At 45.4% G+C, this 21,803-nt stretch overlaps 1 protein-coding gene across 2 annotated transcripts in view; it reads right to left on the bottom strand.

The window, feature by feature from the left end:
- The window catches only part of ift122 (intraflagellar transport 122 homolog (Chlamydomonas)), a 186,278-nt gene that overhangs the window by 152,263 nt on the left and 12,212 nt on the right, over positions 1-21,803 (bottom strand). For both annotated transcript variants that reach the window (XM_070895828.1, XM_070895829.1), the window contains exons 5-8: positions 18,247-18,323; positions 17,480-17,546; positions 15,352-15,492; positions 8,442-8,517 (exon numbers count right to left, since the gene is read on the bottom strand). In XM_070895828.1, coding sequence (XP_070751929.1) covers positions 8,442-8,517; positions 15,352-15,492; positions 17,480-17,546; positions 18,247-18,323 — 361 coding nt within the window. The remainder of the gene's footprint in view (positions 1-8,441; positions 8,518-15,351; positions 15,493-17,479; positions 17,547-18,246; positions 18,324-21,803) is intronic.

Below are 21,803 nucleotides of genomic sequence, written 5' to 3'. Positions count from 1 at the left end.
CCATTTAGAACCAAGATGAGGAGAAACTTCTTCACCCAGAGAGTGGTGAACCTGTGGAATTCTCTACCACAAAAAATTGTTGAGGCCAATTCACTAAATATATTCAAAAAAGGAGTTAGATGTAGTCCTTACTACTAGGGGGATCAAGGGGTATGGCGAGAAAGCAGGAATGGGGTACTAAAGTTACATGTTCAGCCATGAACTCATTGAATGGCGGTGCAGGCTCGAAGGGCCGAATGACCTACTCCTGCACCTATTTTCTATGTTTCTATGAAAGTTGGCATACAATACAGCAGGCGGTAAAGAAGGCAAATGTTATGTTGGCCTTCATAGCTAGGGGATTTGAGTATAGGAGCAGGGAGGTCTTACTGCATTTGTACAGGGCCTTGGTGAGGCCTCACCTGGAATATTGTGTTCAGTTTTGGTCTCCTAATCTGAGAAAGGACATTCTGGCTATTGAGGGAGTGCAGCAAAGGTTCACCAGATTGATTCCAGGGATGGCTGGACTGACATATGAGGAGAGACTGGATCAACTGGGCCTTTTTACATTGGAGTTTAGAAGGATGAGAGGGGATCTCATAGAAACATACAGGATTCTGACGGGACGGGACAGGTTAGATGCGGGTAGATTGTTCCCAATGTTGGGGAGGTCCAGAACCAAGGGACACAGTCTTAGGATAAGGGGTAGGCCATTTAGGACTGAAATGAGGAGAAACTTCTTCACTCAGAGAGTTGTTAACCTGTGGAATTCCCTGCCGCAGAGAGGTGTTGATGCCAGTTCATTGGATATATTCAAGAGGGAGTTAGATGTGGCCCTTACGGCTAAGTGGATCAAGGGGCATGGAGTGAAAACAGGAAAGGGGTACGAGGGAATGATCAGCCATGATCCTATTGAATGGTGGTGCAGGCTCGAATGGCCGAATGGCCTACTCCTGCACCTATTTTCTATGTTTCTCTGTATTCAGATATGAATTCTGTCTGGGAGTGCATCGGCAGGTCAGAGTGCAAAGGTAAGAGTTTGGTAAGTGGGAGAACTTTAAGGGTTATCCCCTTTTAAACCATTTCAAGGTTGGTGTAAATTACTAGTGACAATTCTAGTAGCTTCTAAAGGTAAAATAAGATTACAAGTTTAAGTAAAATTGCAATATTAAACAGATAGGATTCTTGTCGGTTTAAGCAGAGACAAACAAGCAAGCTAGCTTAGTTAATTGGAGAGCTAGTAAAACTGGTTCCCTAAATAGGCCAGTGGTGAGTCAGCCAGGAACAGCATAAAAAGAGGGGGCTTGGTGCAGTCTTGCTCAGAGTGCAGCGTGCAAAGTCAGAGTGCAAAGGTAAGAGTTTGGTAAGTGGGAGAGTTTGGGCAATTGAGAACGGGAGGTGTTGCTTTGTCTTGTTTTCCCCACCAGTGCTGACTCCCCGACCTGGGAGGAAAAGAAAACTAAGTGTGACGTCACAGCAAGAGGTTCGGGGACGTCAGAGCGGCCTATAAAGGCCCAACGGCAGTCGAGAGGCGGCTGCAGTCGGAGAGGCAGGAGTTCAGGGACGTCGGAGCGGCCTATGAAGGCCCAGCTGGTGCAGCTGCAGCAGGGAGAGAAGGCAAAAAAGAAGTAGAAAGAAATCGAAAGGTGACATCACAGCCAAGTGGGTAAGTGATTGGCTGGTGATTGGTGAGTAGTTTTTTATTTTTCTTTTCTTTATCAGTAAGTAACCTTTAGCATTATTGTTGCCAAATTAAGTTAATCTAGGGGTTAAGTCATGGCAGGAGAGCTCGGACACTTGTTATGCTCCTCCTGTACTATGTGGGAAGTCAGGGACGCTTCCAGTGTCCCTGACGACTACATTTGCGGGAAATGTATCCGGCTGCAGCTCCTGACAGACCGCATTGCGGCACTGGAGCTGCGGGTGGATGAACTCTGGAGCATCCAGGATGCTGAGAATGACGTGAATAGCACGTTTAGTGAGTTGGTCTTATCGCAAGTAAAGGTCACACAGCCAAATTGGGGATGGGTGACCAACAGGAAGAGCAGTGGAAGGAAGGTAGTGCAGGTGTCCCCTGAGGTCATCCCCCTGCAAAACAGATACACCGCTTTGGGTACTGTTGAGGGGGACGACTAATCAGGGGAGGGCAGCAGCAGCCAAGTCCATGGCACCGTGGATGGCTCTGCTGCACAGGAGGGCAGGAAAAAAGAGTGGGAGAGCGATAGTGATTAGGGATTCAATTGTAAGAGGAATAGACAGGCGTTCCTGCAGCCGCAAACGAGACTCCAGGATGGTATGTTGCCTCCCTGATGCAAGGGTCAAGGACCTTGGACATCTTGGAGCGGGTGCAGGACATTTTGAAGGGGGAGGGTAAACAGCCAGTTGTCGTGGTGCATATAGGTACCAACGATATAGGTAAAAAATGGGATGAGGTCCTGCAAGACGAATTTAGGGAGCTCGGAGCTAAATGAAAAAGTAGGACCTCAAAAGTAGTAATCTCAGGATTGCAACCAGTGCCACGTACTAGTCAGAGTAGGAATCGCAGGATAGCTCAGATGAATACGTGGCTTGAGGAGTGGTGCAGAAGGGAGGGATTCAAATTCCAGAGACATTGGAACCGGTTCTGAGGGAGATGGGACCAGTACAAACCGGACGGTCTTCAGCTGGACAGGACCGGAACCAATGTCCTGGGGGGAGTGTTTTGCTAGTGCTGTTGGGGGAGGGGTTAAACTAATATGGCAGGGGGATGGGAATCGATGCAGGGATACAGAGGGAAGTAGAATGGGGGCAGAAGCAAAAGATAGAAAGAAGAAAAGTAAAAGTGGAGGGCAGAGAAACCCAAGGCAAAAAGCAAAAAAGGCCACATTATAGCAAAATTCTAAAGGGGCAAAGGATGGTAAAAAGACAAACTGAAGGCTCTGTGTTTCAATCCGAGGAGTATTCAGAATAAGGTGGACGAATTAACTGCGCATATAGCAATTAACATATATGATGTAATTGGCATCACGGAGTCATGGCTCTAGGGTGACCAAGGCTGGGCACTCAACATTCACGAGTATTCAACATTTAGGAAGGATAGACAGAAAGGAAAAGGAGGTGGGGTGATGTTGCTGGTTAAAGAGGAAATTAATGCAATTGTAAGGAAGGACATTAGCTTGGATGATGTGGAATCGGTATGGGTGGCGCTACGGACTACGAAAGGGCAGAAAACGCTAGTGGGAGTTGTGTACAGACCACCAAACAGTAGTAATGAGGATGGGGACAGCATCAAACAAGAAATTAGAGATGCGTGCAATAAAGGTACAGCAGTTATCATGGGTGACTTTAATCTACATATTGATTGGGCTAACCAAACTGGTAGCAATGCAGTGGAGGAGGATTTCCTGGAGTGTATTAGGGATGGTTTTCTAGACCAATATGTCGAGGAACCAACCAGGGAGCTGGCTATCCTAGACTGGGTGATGTGTAATGAGAAAGGACTAATTAGCAATCTTGTTGTGTGAGACCCCTTGGGGAAGAGCAACCATAACATGGTAGAATTCTTTATTAGGATGGAGAGTGACACAGTTAATTCAGAAATTAGGGTCCTGATCTTAGGGAAAGGTAACTTCGATGGTTTGAGGCGTGAATTGGTTAGAATACACTGGCAAATGATACTTAAAGGGTTGACGGTGGATAGGCAATGGCAAACATTTAAAGATCACCTGGATGAACTTCAGCAATTGTACATCCCTGCAACTGTATAGGGTATTGGTGAGGCCGCACCTAGAGTACTGCGTGCAGTTTTGGTCACCTTACTTAAGGAAGGATATACTAGCTTTGGAAGGGGTACAGAGACGATTCACTAGGCTGATTCCAGAAATGAGGGGGTTACCTTATGATGATAGATTGAGTAGACTGGGTCTTTACTCGTTGGAGTTCAGAAGGATGAGGGGTGATCTTATAGAAACATTTAAAATCATGAAAGGGATAGACAAGATAGAGGCAGAGAGGTTGTTTCCATTGGTAGGGGAGACTAGAACTAGGGGGCACAGCCTCAAAATACGGAGAAGCCAATTTAAAACCGAGTTGAGAAAGAATTTCTTCTCCCAGAGGGTCGTGAATCTGTGGAATTCTCTGCCCAAGGAAGCAGTTGAGACTAACTCATTGAATGTTTTCAAGTCAAAGATAGATAGATTTTTAACCAATAAGGGAATTAAGGGTTACGGGGAGAGGGCGGTTAAGTGGAGCTGAGTCCACGACCAGATCAGCCATGATCTTATTGAATGGCGGAGCAGGCTCGAGGGGCTAGATGGCCTACTCCTGTTCCTAATTCTTATGTTCTTATGGAGTAAAAATAAAACGGGGAAGGTGGCTCAACCGTGGCTAACAAGGGAAATTAAGGATAGTGTTAAATCCAAGGAAGAGGTGTATAAATTGGACAGAAAAAGCAGCAAACCTGAGGACTGGAAGAAATATAGAATTCAGCAGAGCATGACAAAGGGTTTAATTAAGAGGGGGAAAATAGAGTACAAAAAGAAGCTTGTCGGGAACATAAAAACTGACTGCAACAGCTTCTATTGATATGTGAAGAGAAAAAGATTAGTGAAGATAAACGTAGGTCCCTTGCAGTCGGATTCAGATGAATTTATAATGGAGAACAAAGAAATGGCAGACCAATTGAACAAATACTTTGGTTCTGTCTTCACGAAGGAAGACACAAATAACCTTCCGGAAGTACTAGGGGACCGAGGGTCTAGTGAGAAGGAGGAGCTGAAGGATATCCTTATTAGGCAGGAAATTGTGTTAGGGAAATTGATGGGATTGAAGGCCGATAAATCCCCAGGGCCTGATAGTCTGCATCCCAGAGTACTTAAGGAAGTGGCCCTAGAAATAGTGGATACATTGGTGATCATTTTCCAACAGTCTATCGACTCGGGATCAGTTCTTATCGACTGGAGGGTAGCTAATGTAAGACCACTTTTTAAAAAAGGAGGGAGAGAAAGCGGGTAATTATAGACCAGTTAGCCTGACATCAGTGGTGGGGAAAATGTTGGAATCAATTATTAAGGATGAAATAGCAGCGCATTTGGAAAGCACTGATAGGATCGGTCCAAGTCAGCATGGATTTATGAAAGGGAAATCATGTTTGACAAATGTTCTGGAATTTTTTGAGGCTGTAACTAGTAGAGTGGACAAGGGAGAACCAGTGGTTGTGGTGTATTTGGACTTTCAAAAGGCTTTTGACAAGGTCCCACACAAGAGATTGGTGTGCAAAATCAAAGCACATGGTATTGGGGGTAATATACTGATGTGGATAGAGAACTGGTTGGCAGACAGGAAGCAGAGTTGGGATAAACGGGTCCTTTTCAGAATGGCAGGCAGTGACTAGTTGAGTGCCGCAGGGCTCAGTGCTGGGACCCCAGCTCTTTACAATGTACATTAATGATTTAGATGAAGGAATTGAATGTAATATCTCCAAGTTTGCAGATGACACTAAACTGGGTGGCGGTGTGAGCTGTAAGGAGGACGCTAAAAGGCTGCAGGGTGACTTGGACAGGTTGGGTGAGTGGGCAAATGCATGGCAGATGCAGTATAATGTGGATAAATGTGAGGTTATCCACTTTGAGGGCAAAAACACGAAGGCAGAATATTATCTGAAAGACGGCAGATTAGGAAAAGGGGAGGTGCAACGAGACCTGGGTGTCATGGTTCATCAGTCATTGAAAGTTGACATGCAGGTACAGCAGGCGGTGAAGGCGGCAAATGGTATGTTGGCCTTCATAGCTAGGGGATTTAGCAGGGAGGTCTTGCTGCAGTTGCACAGGGCCTTGGTGAGGCCTCACCTGGAATATTGTGTTCAGTTTTGGTCTCCTAATCTGAGGAAGGACGTTCTTGCTATTGAGGGAGTGCAGCGACGATTCACCAGACTGATTCCCGGGATGGCAGGACTAACATATGAGGAGAGACGGGATCAACTGGGCCTTTATACACTGGAGTTCAGAAGGATGAGAGGGGACCTCATAGAAACTTACAAGATTCTGACGGGACTGGACAGGTTAGATGCGGGAAGAATGTTCCCGATGTTGGGGAAGTCCAGAACTAGGGGACACAATCTTAGGATAAGGGGTAGGCCATTTAGGACTGAGATGAGGAGAAACTTCTTCACTCAGAGAGTTGTTAACCTGTGGAATTCCCTACTGCAGAGAGTTGTTGATGCCAGTTCATTGGATATATTCAAGAGGGAGTTAGATATGGCCCTTACGGCTAAAGGGATCAACAGGTATGGAGAGAAAGCAGGAAAGGGATACTGAGGAAATGATCAGCCATGATCTTATTGAATGGTGGTGCAGGCTCGAAGGGCCGAATGGCCTACTCCTGCACCTATTTTCTATGTTTCTATGTTATAGAATCTATAGTATAACAATAGCAGGCAAAGATACACCACTCAGATGTCTGTTGCATGGAGGGCTATGTATCATTATGCCATTACAGCATACATACGGAAGAACATAAGAAATAGCAGGATTAGGCCATATGGCCCCTCGAGCCTGCTCCGCACTCGGTGTGATGGTGGTGTAATGTGGTTCGCTGAGTGTGTATTAGGTTTTCCTTTATGATTGCATTATGCGGTCAGGAAAAAGCACCGGCAATGTGATTCCCAACAGGGAAGGGTAAGGTGAAGAAACTTCAGGACACTCTGGTGCATCTCTTATGACAGAGTCAAGAGCCACACAGGTCCAGGTCTGGGAACAAGTTGCCAACTCACCCTTTTGACCAGGAAGGGAAAATCTAATGAAGGTCAAGAGACCATTACAAAAACATTGCAAACAAATAAAGCAAGGCACAATGTCAAAATATAACTTTATATTATAGGGTCTGCAGTTTTAATAGTCTGGACTTGACAATAAAAATGCAGGGTCGAACTGAGCAAAAACACCAAAATGTCATAAATTGCAAGCTTCTAGTTTATTCAACTGCTTCTAATTTTTGTCATTCATTAAGTTCCCCCAGTTCCACTTCATAAGATACGTAGTTGGCGATGAAATAAAACTTTTTGCAAAAGTCAGAAGGCAGTGGTGTCTTGTTGAATGAAGAGTGGTCCTCAGCAGGAGGCCAGTATACCGCAGGATCTGCACATCATTGCAGACATGTCAGACAACTCTGAAACAAATGGCTATGAGCAATCTTTGAATATTTTCAAAATTCAAGCTTGCCCCAATGGCTGTGGCAATTACAGGGAGGTCCGAGGTTCAATCTGTGTTCTGTACTATTAGCTGATCTCACTGGGGCAGCAGTTGGGACTTAAAAATTGACCTGGCTGGGAGGGGTGGGGGGGACAAGGGAGAAAAACTCAGACAGCAACTTTTAGATTCATATTTTACCGCATGTCTGCTCCTTGCCTGAAGTTACTGTACCATTTACCCATAAATAACGGTGAGCGCCATTAGCATAGAATCATAGAAATTTACAGCACGGACGGAGGCCATTTTGGCCCATCGTGTCCGTGCCGGCCGACAAAGAGCTATCCAGCCTAATCCCACATTCCAGCTCTTGGTCTGTAGCCCTGTAGGTTACGGCACTTCAAGTGCATATCCAAATACTTTTTAAATGTGGTGAGGGTTTCTGCCTCTACCACCCTTTCAGGCAGTGAGTTCCAGACCCCCACCACCCTCTGGGTGAAGAAATTTCCCCTCAAAGTCCTTCGAAACCTCCTACCAATTACTTTAAATCTAGGTCCCCTGGTTGTTGATCCTTCTGCTAAGGAAAATAGGTCCTTCCTATTCACTCTATCTAGGTCCCTCATAATTTTATACACCTCAATAAGGTATCCCTTCAGCCTCATTATTTTGACAGAAAATTCTGGCCCTATATTTGTCGGTATACTGAGCCCAGTGTTCTTACAAATACCAAGTGTAATTGCTGAACTTGCTGGAGGAAGAAAATGACTATTGAAAGGAACTTCAAAATATATTTGGATGATAAAGGGATAAGGGGTTATGGGGAGCGGGTAGGGAAATGGAGCTGAGCCCATGATCAGATCAGCCATGATCTTATTGAATGGCGGAGCACGCTCGAGGGGCCGTGTGGCTTACTCCTGCTCCTATTTCTTATGTTCTTATGTAGTTCAGCTTCTCCTTTCTTCTTTTGTAGGATTTTGCTGATTATTCATGCCTGATTCATTACACCTTTACTAGGCTCCTTAAGGTTATTTGCCCACATCCTTTCTGTTTGATTGGTAGATTCTACATCTTATCACTTTTATTTTGATACTGTTATATGAATAGGAAATTTGAGCCAATCACCTGGAGGAAATCTGCATATCTACTCTTGGGACACCAAAGTGTGACAGGAACCGTGACAGGAGGGACAAAGCGCTTGCTAGATGGACCTCTTTCTTATACAGATTGAATAACTGAACAACACACATTTTCCAATTTGTGACGTTTCCTTAGACGGTCAGGAAATGTTCCCAGACATACCTGTTTGCCACTCAGTTGGTAGAAAGAAAGTCGTTGTCCCCAGTCTGCCACAGCAAGGATGTCAGTGTGTTCATCTCTGCACGATCCAGAATCAAAATTCACAAGACATTAATTGACTGTATATCACAATGATTTACATAATTGAGTACGCATCAAGTTTTTGATGTATGGTATCAATCATAATGATAACAGTGCTGGTCAGGAAGCAGTCAAGTGAACCACTTGCCTCATTTAATTGGGAGAGATGATCAATGTTTAACTCATATTAAAAGACAACAAACCCTAACTTTGGGCAAAACGAAAGAGAAAGGAAGGTTTTTTGAATGTTTAAATCTAAAGTACTCAACAGAAACATTGCAGAGTATTGAGGAAAGAGGAGGAATTAGACTGTCACTGCCCAGAGGCTATGTTTCGACTTATGTTCACTGCAATTCTGAAATGGCCGAGCAAACCACTCAGTTGTAGCAAACCACTACGGAAAACAATGATGAGAATAAAACCAGACCAATCACCCAGCATGGACCTAGACACCGGCTTTGGACACTGCACACCCAGCCCAGTCGATCCTGCAAAGTCCTCCTCACTAACATCTGGGGACTAATATCAGTCCCTTGCAGTCAGAATCAGGTGAATTCATAATGGGGAACAAAGAAATAGCAGACCAATTGAACAAATACTTTGGTTCTGTTTTCACTAAGGAAGACACGAATAACCTCCCGAAAATACTAGGGGACTAAGGGTCTAGCGAGAAGGAGGAACTGAGGGAACTGAGAGAAATCCTTATTAGTCAGGAAATGGTGTTTGGGAAATTGATGGGATTGAAGGCCGATAAATCCCCAGGGCCTGAATGTCTGCATCTCAGAGTACCTAAGGAAGTGGCCCTAGAAATAGTGGATGCATTAGTGGTCATTTTCCAACATTCTATAGATTCTGGATCAGTTCCTATGGACTGGAGGTAACTAATGTAACACCACTTTTTAAAAAAGGAGGGAACGAAAACAGGGAATTATAGACCAGTTAGACTGACATCAGTAATGGGGAAAATGCTAGAATCAATTATTAAAGATGTAATAGCAGCGCATTTAGAAAGCAGTGACAGGATCGGTCCAAGTCAGCATGGATTTATGAAAGGGAAATCATGCTTGACAAATCTTCTGGAATTTTTTGAGGATGTAACTAGTAGAGTGGACAAGGGAGAACCAGTGGATGTGGTGTATTTGGACTTTCAAAAGGCTTTTGACAAGGTCCCACACAAGAGATTAGTGTGCAAAATTAAGGCACATGGTATTGGGGGTAATGTATTGATGTGGATAGAGAACTGGTTGGCAGACAGGAAGCAAAGAGTAGGAATAAAGGGTACTTTTCAGAATGGCAGGCAGAGACTAGTGGGCTACCGCAATGTTCAGTGCTGGGACCTCAGTTATTTACAATATATATTAATGATTTAGACGAAGGAATTGAATGTAATATCTCCAAGTTTGCAGATGACACTAAGCTGGGTGGCAGTGTGAGCTGTGAGGGGATGCTAAGAGGCTGCAGGGTGACTTGGACAGGTTAGTTAAGAAGGCAAATGTATGGCAGATGCAGTATAATGTGGATAAACGTGAAGTTATCCACGTTGGTGGCAAAAACAGGAAGGCAGATTATCTGAATGGTGACAGATTAGTAAAAGGGGAGGTGCAACGAGACCTGGTGTCATGGTACATCAGTCATTGAAAGTAGGCATGCAGGTACAGCAGGCAGTAAAGAAAGCAAATGGCATGCTGGCCTTCATAGCAAGGGGTTTTGAGTATAGGAGCAGGGAGTCTTACTGCAGTTGTACAAGGCCTTGGTGAGACCACACCTTGAGTATTGTGTGCAGTTTTGGTCTCCTAATCTGAGGAAGGACATTTTTTCTATTGATGGAGTGCAGCGAAGGTTCACCAGACTATTCCCAGGATGGCAGGACTGACATATGAAGACTGGATCGACTAGGCTTATATTCACTAGAATTTAGAAGAATGAGAGGGGATCTCATAGAAACATATAAAATTCTGATGGGATTGGACAGGTTAGATGCAGGAAGAATGTTCCCAATGTTGGGGAAGTCCAGAACCAGGGGTCACAGTCTAAGGATAAGGGGTAAGCCATCTAGGACCGAGATGAGGAGAAACTTTTTCACCCAGAGAGTGGTGAACCTGTGGAATTCTCTACCACAGAAAGTTGTTAAGGCCAGTTCATTGGATATATTCAAAAGGGAGTTAGATGTAGCCCTTACAGCTAAAGGGATCAGGGGGTATGGAGAGAAGGCAGGAGTGGGGTACTGAAGTTGCATGATCAGCCATGATATTGAATGGTGGTGCAGGCTCAAAGGGCCGAATGGCCTGCTCCTGCACCTATTTTCTATGTTTCTATGACTTGTGCCAGAATTGGGAGAGCTGTTCCACAGACTAGTCAAGCAACAGCCTGATAGTCATACTCATAGAATCATACCTTTCAGCCAATGTCCCAGACTTCACCACTATCCCTGGGCATGTCCTGTCCCACCGGCAGCACAGCCTCCAGGGGTGGCAGCACAGTGGTATATTCGGGAAGGAGTGGCCCTGCGTGTTCTCAACATTTACTCTGGACTCAATGAAGGCCCATGGCTTCAGTTCAAGCATGGACAAGGAAACTTCCTGCTCAACACCACTTACAGCTGATGAATCAGTACTCCTCCATGTTGAACACCACTTGGAAGAAGCACTGAGGGTAGCAAGGACACAGACTGTGCTCTGGGTGGGGGACCGCAATGTCCATCACCAAGAGTGGATTGGTAGCACTACTACTGACCGAGCTGGCCAAGTTCTGAAGGACATAGCTGCCAGGCTGGGCTTGCAGCAGGTGGCGAAGGAACCAACATGAGGGAAAAACCTACTTGACCTCATCCCCACCAATCTATCTGTCGCAAATGCATCTGTCCATGACAGCATTTGTAGTAGTGACCAACGCACAGTCCTTGTGGAGACAAAGTCTGGTCTTCACACTGAAGACACCCTCCATCGTGTTGTGTGGCACTACCACAGTGCTAATGGGATAGATTCAGAACAGATCTTGCAACTCAAGACTGGGCATCCGTGAGGCACCGTGGGCCTTCAGCAGCAGCAGAATTGTATTCCACCACAATCTGTAACCTCAAGGCCCGGCATATCCCTCACTCTACAATTACCACCAAGCCAGGGAACCAACTCTGGTTCAATGAGAAGTGCAGAAGGGCATGCCAGGAGTAGCACCAGGCAAACCTAAAAATGAGGTGCCAACCTGAGGAATCTGCAACACAGGACTATAAGCATGCTAAACAGTGATAGCAGCATGCTATAGAGCTAGGCGATCCCACAATCAACGGATCAGATCAAAGCTCTGCAGTCTTGCCACATCCTGTTGTGAATGGTGATGGAAAATTAAATAACTAATGGGTAGAGGAGGCTCCATGAATATTCCCATCCTCAATGTTGGCGGAGCCCAGCACGTTAGTGCAAAAGACAAGGCTGAAGCGTTTGCAACCATCTTCAGCCAGAAGTGCCAAGTGGATGCTCAATCTCAGCCTCCTCATGAGGTCCCCACCATCACAGAAGCCAGACTTCAGCCAATTCAATTCACTCCACTTGATATCGAGAAATGGTTGAGCGCACTGGATACAGCAAAGGCCATAGGCCCCGGCAACATGCCGGCTGTTGTGCTGAAAATATGTGCTCCAGAACTAGCTGTGCCTCTAGCCAAGCTGTTCCAGTACAGCTTCAACACAGGCATTTACCTGACAATGTGCAAAACTGCCCAGGTATGTCCTGCACACAAAATGCAAGACAAATCCAATCCGGCCAATTACTGCCCCATCAGTCTACTCTCAATCATCAGCAAAGTCATGGAAGGTGTCGTCGCCAATGCTATCAAGCGGCACTTACTCACCAACAATCTATATTAACGACTTGGAAGAAGGGACCGAGTGTAACGTAGCCAAGTTTGCTGACGATACAAAGATGAGAGGAAAAGCAATGTGTGAAGAGGACACAAAAAATCTGCAAAAGGACATAGTCAGGCTAACTGAGTGGGCAAAAACTTGGTAGATGGAGTATAATGTTGGAAAGTGAGAGGTCATGCACTTTGGCAGAAAAAAAATCAAACAGCAAGTTATTATTTAAATGGAGAAAGATTGCAAAGTGCTGCAGTACAGCGGGACTGGGGGTACTTGTGCATGAAACACAAAAGAATAGTATGCAGGTACAGCAAGTGATCAGGAAGGCCAATGGAATCTTGGCCTTTATTGCAAAGGGGATGGAGTATAAAAGCAGGGAAGTCTTGCTACAGCTATACAGGGTATTGGTGAGGCCACACCTGGAATACTGTGTGCAGTTTTGGTTTCCATATTTACAAAAGGATATACTTGCTTTGGAGGCAGTTCAGAGAAGATTCACTCGGTTGATTCTGGAGATGAGGGGGTTGACTTATGAGGAAAGGTTGAGTACGTTGGGCCTCTACTCATTGGAATTCAGAAGAATAAGAGGTGATCTTATTGAAACGTTTAAGATTATGAGGGGACTTGACAAGGTGGATGCAGAGAGGATGTTTCCACTGATTGTAGAGACTAGAACTAGAGGGCATAATCTTAAAATAAGGGGCCTTCCATTTAAAACTGAGATGAGGAGAAATTTCTTCTCTCAGAGGGTTGTAAATCTGTGGAATTCGCTGCCTCAGAGAGCTGTGGAAGCTGGGACATTGAATAAATTTAAGACCGAAATAGACAGTTTCTTAAACGGTAAGGGAATAAGGGGTTATGAGGAGCAGGCAGGGAAGTGGACCTGAGTCCATGATCGGATCAGCCATGATCGTATTAAATGGCGGAGCAGGCTCGAGGAGCCATATGGCCTACTCCTGCTCCTATTTCTTGTTATGTAACCTGCTCACCAATGCTTAGTTTGGATTCCGCCAGGACCACTAGGTTCCAGATCCCATTATAGCCTTGGTCCAAACATGGACAAAAGAGCTGAATTCCAGAGGTGAGGTGAGTACATCAAGGCAGCATTTGACCGAGTGTGGCATCAAGGAGCCCTAGTAAAATTGAAGTCGATGGGAATCAGGGGGAAAACTCTCCACTGGCTGGAGTCATACCCAGCACAAAGGAAGATGGTTTTGGTTATTGGAGGTCAATCATCTCAGCCCTGGACATCGCTGCAGGAGTTCCTCAGGGCAGTGTCCTAGGCCCAACCATCTTCAACTGCTTCATCAATAACCTTCTCTCCATCATAAAGTCAGAAGTGGAGATGTTCACTGATGATTGCACAGTGTTCAGTTCCATTCGCAACTCCTCAGATAATGAAGCAGTCCATGCCTGCATGCAGCAAGACCTGGACAACATTCAGGCTTGGGCTGTTCAGTGGTAAGTAAAATTTGCGCCACACGAATGCCAGGCAATGACCATCTCCAACAAGCGAGAGTCTAACCACCTCCCCTTGATATTCAACAGCATTACCATCACCGAATACCCCATCATCAACATGCTGGGGTCACCATTGACCAGAAACTTAACTGGACCAGCCACATAAATACTGTGATTAAAATAGCAGGTCAGAGGCTGGGTATTCTGTGGCAAATGTCTCATCTTCTGACTTCCCAAAGCCTTTCCACCATCTACAAGGCACAAGTCAGGAGTGTGATATAACACTCTCCATTTGCCTCCAACAACACTCAAGAAGCTTGACACCATCCAGGACAAAGCAGCCACTTGATTGGCACCCCATCCACCACCTTCAACATTCACTCCCTCCACCACCGGCGCACCGTGGCTGCAGTGTGTACCATCTACAAGATGCACTGCAGCAACTCGCCAAGGCTTCTTCGGCAGCATTTCCCAAACCCGCGACCTCTACCACCTAGAAGGACAAGGGCAGCAGGTGCTTGGGAACACCATCACCTGGAAGATCCCCTCCAAGTCACACACCATCCTGACTTGGAAATATATCGGCGTTCTTTCATCGTCGCTGGGTCAAAATCCTGGATTCTCCCTCCCTAACAGCATTGTAGGAGCACCTTCACCACACGGACTGCAGCGGCTCAAGAAGGCGGCTCACCACCATCTTCTCAAGGGGCAATTAGGGATGGGCAATAAATGCTGGCCTTGCTGGCGACGTCCACATCCCAGGATTGATTAAAAAAAATTGTTTCACAGTATTTCTTAGGAGAATAAACATTAGATTCTTGGTACTGCCTCGCCCAATGTAGCAGGATTACTGACTGTCAGACCAATGGGTAACCTCAAGTACTGTAAATAAAAAGGGATCTATTTTTTAATTTTCTTATTGTGAACTGACTTAAGATGAAGCTCAACAGTGCTGGAGAATGAAAAACTGTTTCCATTTGTCACTCAGAGGTGGTATCAAGCACTTGCACCTTGGGTACATCACAGGTACGTGGCAGTATTGTTGATGCGAAGCAGAGAGAACTATGTGCAAGCTCAGAACTGCATCACCACTGCACCAACAGCACTTCTTCACTCTCCACACCAGCCACTTTCATTGTCTCCGAGTAAAATTGCCAATTCAATGCCGATTCGTTTTGAATTATGGATGTTTTTGCTGAAGAACCAAACAAATTGAGAACTAGGTTGAGACTGCCCAAACACAATTTTAAATGCTCTAAAAGCCAGGAGAGAAGAGATTTTCGTCTCATTAGTCTAGACTGGGTTTAAATCAAGACCCCAGCCAACAAAGGGTTTAAATTTCCAATAGCTGTACTTCACATCAATATAAATGTAGCACACCTACCACTAGATCTTACTTGATCAGCATTGGCTGCAATCACTGTTTTGACCAGTTTTACTTGGCTTGGAATGATAATCATCTTAAAAGCTCACAAAGGGTTTGGTCCCATTCACACTGAGGTTAGTTTCCTTACTTACTTGGATGGATTCCAGCAAATTGACCATATAGGGGCACCACCGGGTCGTTCAATTCTCACTTTCTCTTCTCCACTCTTACTTCGGATACTTACAATACCACTGAACAGGCCGACGGCCAGGTACTGACCGTCATTTGTCCAACTAGCAAATAATAGCAAAAAAAGGACAGGTTTAGGAAACATTGTTTTAATGAGGCAAAGTTACAGCAACTGTATTTCAAGACTATTGCTACTGAACTTATTCTTGTTGACAAATTCTCTCTGCTCGCCCCCTGAAGGCACAGATTCCATGCAGGGGTATACTATGATCCATACATCCTGTTGGATGGGTAGTACTGGGTAAGTCTGGCTCTCCTCTGCTGCTGCCTGGTTCATTTGGCTTCCTTTACTGCTCTTCCTCTTCCTCCAGCAAATAGATCATATAAAGTGGGATTCCAGCTCAGAACTTGTGCTGGAATACAGTATTTATAAAGGGTCGTGCAAAATTGAAATTTAGGGGATGGTTTCCTAAGTACAAGAGTGAAGAGATTTCTGCAAGACCTGCAGTAGGTCCCAGGATATGGCCAAAAGTCTTCACGACCAATCTCAGTGACCCTTTAACTAAGTACTTTGATGAAAGGGTTCTGGCAAACTGCGTTGTTTAAACAGTGCTGCACAATCTGAAGGGTGGATGGGATGGGATGGCGGAGGTCCCAGAATGTAGGATGAATGACATCATCCATTCCTAACTCTGTCACTTGTGTGTGCCAGCTTCTTCAGCCCAACCTGAAATTAAAGGGACTTTCTGCCTGATGCTTCATCAGCGGAGCCCCAGCATAATTCAGCCCCATCAGAAATTCCTAGTCCCCGTAAATACTCAAATCCCAATTTATTGCCCTCCCAACCCAGATATTTCGGGCCATGATACCTATGCTTCAGATTATGGCCAGTTTTGGAAGCAGATCTCTTGGCAAGTTTGTTTAAAATCTGAAAGTGCTTTTAAGAACCACAAAGTATGAGATGCATTATGTTCATATTTGTCATATCTACACAAACAAAATTAAATACTTCTGAATCATTCTGATCCAATCATCTTTAGTTAAATTCTGGTTCTTTAAAACTTGTTGCAAAGATATTTTGAGCTTGATAAATTTGTGGTTCCCTTTCCAGCTGCACAGACTAATCCTTTGACCAGCAATGAGGAAAATTGTCCAGAACAAGTAAACTGCATTGTCTGTGCTGTTCAACATGGGATTGTTGCAAAGGACCAACAGACTGGAGGGCCGAAATTTCCCTCTGCCCGAAACGGGGCGCACCTATTTAGGCACTCCATCCGCCGCAATGCACGTGGCAGACATTCCAGTGATTTTCAACTCTTTGGTTGATGTTTCGGGTCGGAGCGGTGTTGGTGTGGGGAGAGGGGCCGAAGTGGGGTCGGTTCACCACTAGCAGGCAGAAGTGGTGGCAGATCAGAGCGGCCGATGCTCCAAGTCATCAGCCCCGCACTGATGACGAAGCACGACGCGGACATGTCGCGTAGCGCTGTCGCATCACAACGTCCCTCTCTTTCAGTTAAAGGGGAGGGCCACTGCGAACTCTGCAGCCACTTTAATGGCAAACACTGGGCCACCAGGGAGGGTTTCGGCTGGACCTGCAGCCTGGCACCCAAGAGGTGGTGCCAGGCTGCCTGTCAGCGGCCCCGCCGAACCTGCGGGCATAATTGTCGGCCCGACATAGCAGTCAGCTGACAATAAAAAAATAAAATGGAGTCGCTGGCAGTGCAACTTCCCCTTTAAGGGCGGCCGTGCCGCCCAGCCACAAAAAGGGCACTGACAGAAAAAGCTGCCAGTGGCATTGACCTGCAGCGACGCCGCTCCCGCGGGGCAATTTCCAAAAGGGGGCCGTTGCCGGTCAGTACGACACAGCGGGAAAACTAAAGGAGTGCAAAATGGCAGCTCCTCCGCGCCGACTGAGCGGTGAGTCCTTACCGACCTCTTTGAGGCGGTCATGGCTCTTAGAGAAAGGGGCAATTTTGGCCCCTGGAAGTTTGCAACTGCAAAAGGAAAGCTCAAACAGTTTGTAACCATCAGCCTTGGAAACATGTTTAAAACCCATGAGAGCAATGATACGAGTAGAAAAGACTAGATTACCTGCAGCAGGTGATTTTGCTGTTGACTTTGTGCTTGGAGACAGATTTCTGCTCCGGAGACCACAAACCTGCATTGAAATAATTTTAACACCAAGGCAAAATTAAGTTAAATTATTATGTGAATTAATATGTGAATTCAAATCTCTCAATCTATTAATTCAGTCAAATCACTCTGTAAACTCAAAAGTTTGTTTCTAATCTACTTGCAGTATTTATTTCAAAAGTAGAGGGTTTGGCAAACAGTGAGGAGGACTGTTAGATTTCTGGAGGACATGGGCAGGGTCGCAAAATGGGCAGATAGGTGGCAGATGCAATTCGGGGAAGTGTGAGGTAATAATTTTGGATGGGAAAAAGGAACGGGAGTATATACTAAATGGAAAGACACTGGGGATTTCAACTACCCCAAAATTAATTGACCAGAAGCGCTGACAATGACAGACTGCAACTTCAGTCTGCATTTGCTCATGCGCCAAATCTCGAAGTTGCGGTCAGTTTTAAATGCAGAATGAAGACGAATGCTGCCAATTTGCCGTCATCCCAGCTTGAAATTCCGGGTCACTCTCCATGCAGAAATCCTTGCCACCTTATTGAAGAAGTCTCTATGGCTGCCCTGATTATTTACTTCTGCCTGTTCACTTCTGATTCCTTCAAATTTTACTTCCAACAAAAAATCATTTTGTACAATCTAAGTAAATAATAATGAGTAGTAAAAATGCGAATGTAACTTATTCTTTAGGTTTTTGAAAATATCATTAAATATCAAATTACCAAAGTCACTGGAGGAACAGGAAGCCAGCTGGTGAGTGACTGGGTTATACGCAATACACTGAATGGAATCATTATGTCTGTAGATTGGCATGAAAACACCAAAAAAAGGTTAGTTATTACAGATTAGATCATAAACAGATATTTAGCACTTGACTTTTAATCTTCCATTGGCATTCTGAGTTATATATATATATAAAAAAATAAATAAAACAGAGCAACTGTGTTTGTCAGTCCCCACATATTTGACCAGTCCACGTAAAAAGCTCGATCCAAATTCCCACACATGCTTGGTTGCAGTAAACACATTTCTGCTTTTAACCCACTTTCCCCACATAGTGGGGAAGCTTTTAGAAACAATGGCCCCGATAATTTACTGGAGCCATGCCCGGTGGGGGGGGGGGGGGGGGAGGAATTTTGGAAGTCTGGGTTTCCCCGCACACCATGCAGTTTTAACGTCACAACGTGCATCATCTTTTTCAAGCCAGCGTGATTTACTCCCTGTCGGACAGGGTAATGCTCCAGAGGTCACAGGCCAGGAGCAGATAGGAAGCCTGCAGCTGTTTATAGGTAGCATGGGTGGGGAGGGGGGCAGATCTTGGGGGTGTGGGGTCCGATCTCCGATCCAGGGTGAGTCCGATCACAAAGGCGGGGGGGAGGTCTTTGCATTCCGGGGGGAGGGGGTGAGGGTCCGTTGGCGGGCAGGAAAGCAGGGAGGTTTGGTAGACTGGGAGGAAGCACTTTGGTTCCTCTTGGCCCACAATTAATACTGTAAAGGAACTTACATTTTCGATGAGGCCGTCCTCAACTCCCTTTAGCTGCCGAGTTAAACCCACATGATAAGTTCAATGGGCCCAAGTTTCCACAAGATAAAAAAACGGGCGCCCCTCCGAGCTGGGCACCCGTTTTTCGCGTCTAAAACGGCACCAGAAAAAAAACGCGCTATTGTCGAGCGCTTTGCAGCTCCTTGTCTGTTTGGCGCGGCGCCCAGGGGGGCGGAGCCTACACTCGCGCCGATTTTGTAAGTGGGAGGGGGCGGGTACTATTTAAATTAGTTTTTTTCCTGCCGGCAACGCTGCGCGTGCGCGTTGGAGCGTTCGCGCATGCTCAGTGTGAAAAATAACATTGGCACTCGGCCATTTTTGTAGTTCTTTGTAGCTGTTTAATTTTTGAACATTTTTTAATAAAATCACATTGCCATCAGCACAGAGGCTTCCCTTCTCACTGTCTCCTTCCCCTCCCTCCCCTCCACGGCAACAAGCCGCTGTCTCCTTCCCCTCCCTCCCCTCCTCTGCGCGGCAACAAGCCGCTGTCTCCTTCCCCTCCCTCCCCTCCACAACAACAAACTGCTTTCTCCCCCCCCCCCCCCCCCCGCTCAGCGGCACGAACGGCTGCAGAATTCTCCCTGGCTGAAGCACTTTCACACAGGTAGGAAGATGGTTTATTTAATCTTTTCTTTGCTTATAAATGTTTATTCAGGTTGAATTTATTTGTATAATATTTGTATAAGTATAAATAAGGATTTATTATAGAATTTAATGACTTCCCTTCCCCCCCCACCTTGTTCTGGACGCCTAATTTGTAACCTGCGCCTGATTTTTTAATGTGTAGAACAGGTTTTTTCAGTTCTACAAAAATCTTCACTTGCTCCATTCTACTTTAGTTTGGAGTACGTTTTCACTGTGGAAACTTTGAAATCAGGCGTCAGTGGCCGGACACGCCCCCTTTTGAAGAAAAAATTCTGTTCCTAAGTAGAACTGTTCTACCTGACTAGAACTGCAGAAAAAAAAATGTGGAGAATTGCGATTTCTAAGATAGTCCGTTCTCCACCAGTTGCTCCTAAAAATCAGGCGCAAATCATGTGGAAACTTGGGCCCAATGTGAGGCACGCAGCCTCATTATATTTGTTAATTGGCCAAACCGACTACTGGAGGCAAGTTTGGGTCAGGTTTGTGATTTTAATATTTTTTTAACATCCCACCCGACCCAAACCCAGATGGTTTTGGGGATTAAAATTACACCCAATAATCTGGAAGAAGATTAACAGTCACTTGGGCAAGCATGGACTAATAAAGGAGAGCAGTATGAATTTGTTCGGGGCAAATTGTTTTTGACTAACTTGATTTTGTTTTTTTGATGAGGGCAGTGCAGTTGATGTTGTGAATCTGGACTTTCAAAAGGCTTTTGATAAAGTAGCACATATTAGGCTTGTTAGAAAAATTGAAGCCCATGGGATAAATGGCACAGTAGCAGCATCGATACAAAATTGGCTAAGGGATAGAAAACAGAGAGTTGTGGTGAATGGTTGTTTTTCAGTCTGGAGGATGGGTACTCAGTGGTGTTCCCCAGGGTTGAGTAACTAGGACGAATGTTCCCCAAGGTGCGCAGGCGTGCAACAATCGCAAAGTCCTACACAGGCAGCTCACCAGTTCCTGCCGCTGGAAAAGATACTGCGCAGCAAATTTAAAGGGATCATGCACAAAAAAAATGTAAAGGGAACATTGACTAGGACCACTGCTGTTTTTGATTTACATTAATGGCTTGGACTTGGGGATACAGAGGCAACATGAAGAAAACGTTTTTTACCCGACGAGTAGTTAAGAATTTGAAACGCACTGCATGATAGGGTGGTGGATACAAATTCAATAGTAGCCTTCAAAAGGGAATTGAATAAATACTAGAAGGAGAAAAGAATTGCAAGGGTATGGGGAAAGGGGGAGTGGGACTAACTGGATTGCTCTTCGACAGAGTTGGCGCAGACTCAATGGTCATCCAATGGCCTCCTTCAGTGCTGCACTATTCTATGATTCTAATCCCTTTTGTGTAGGACACTTTCTCTGCCTCTCTATGAATGGCGGTGGCTCATTATGGTCTCTGTATCTGTGCCCAACTCGTGTTCTCATTGTTCCCCTCTCTCTATACGTTTCTTCTCACTTCTCTACAGAGTTTCACAAAGATCATTGTGGACGTGGGGGTCCAATCGACCCATCTAATTCATCATTCCATAGAAATCTAGTCTCCCACATGACAGTCCTGAACTGCCTCCTGAATGCTTCCAGTTTTTGCTTTTATACGTGAAGTGTTCTATAACACTGCCAATGAGTTGCCTTTGAGATTCAAAAGGGAAATCGAGTCTGAAGCCTTATGCATGAAGTTCCTGACTGATGCACTGCCAGCGTATGTCCCAGTTTGAGGTTCCTGACATGCACTGCCAGTTTGCTGACTGATTCATTGTTTCGACTGTAAAGATAACCAATTAGAAACTAAGGGGAAAAGAAAAACACCCCTCCCTTTCTGATTGGTTATTTTTCATGATATCAGGGGTTGGGGAAAAACTTTCAGCTCCTTTTCAGCATCGTGATATTTTCACCACTTACAGCCCAGCAAGCATACAAGGGTGAATCGTAACATATCTCCATAACATCTGGCAGCAGGCTCCAACCCTGTAACCGCCAGCTCTACCTTTGCTCTAATCTGCTCTCACTCACTGACTCCTACTGCTGGCTTCCCTCCTCACTTTGGGCTGAAGCTCGTTCGTGAGCTTCGGCCCTTGCCTGCCA

The sequence above is a fragment of the Pristiophorus japonicus genome, chromosome 12 (genome assembly GCF_044704955.1).
Source record: "Pristiophorus japonicus isolate sPriJap1 chromosome 12, sPriJap1.hap1, whole genome shotgun sequence".
Taxonomy (NCBI): Eukaryota; Metazoa; Chordata; class Chondrichthyes; family Pristiophoridae; genus Pristiophorus; species Pristiophorus japonicus.
The sequence above is the reverse complement of the archived record's forward strand: the minus strand, read 5'-3'. Positions and strand labels throughout refer to the sequence as shown.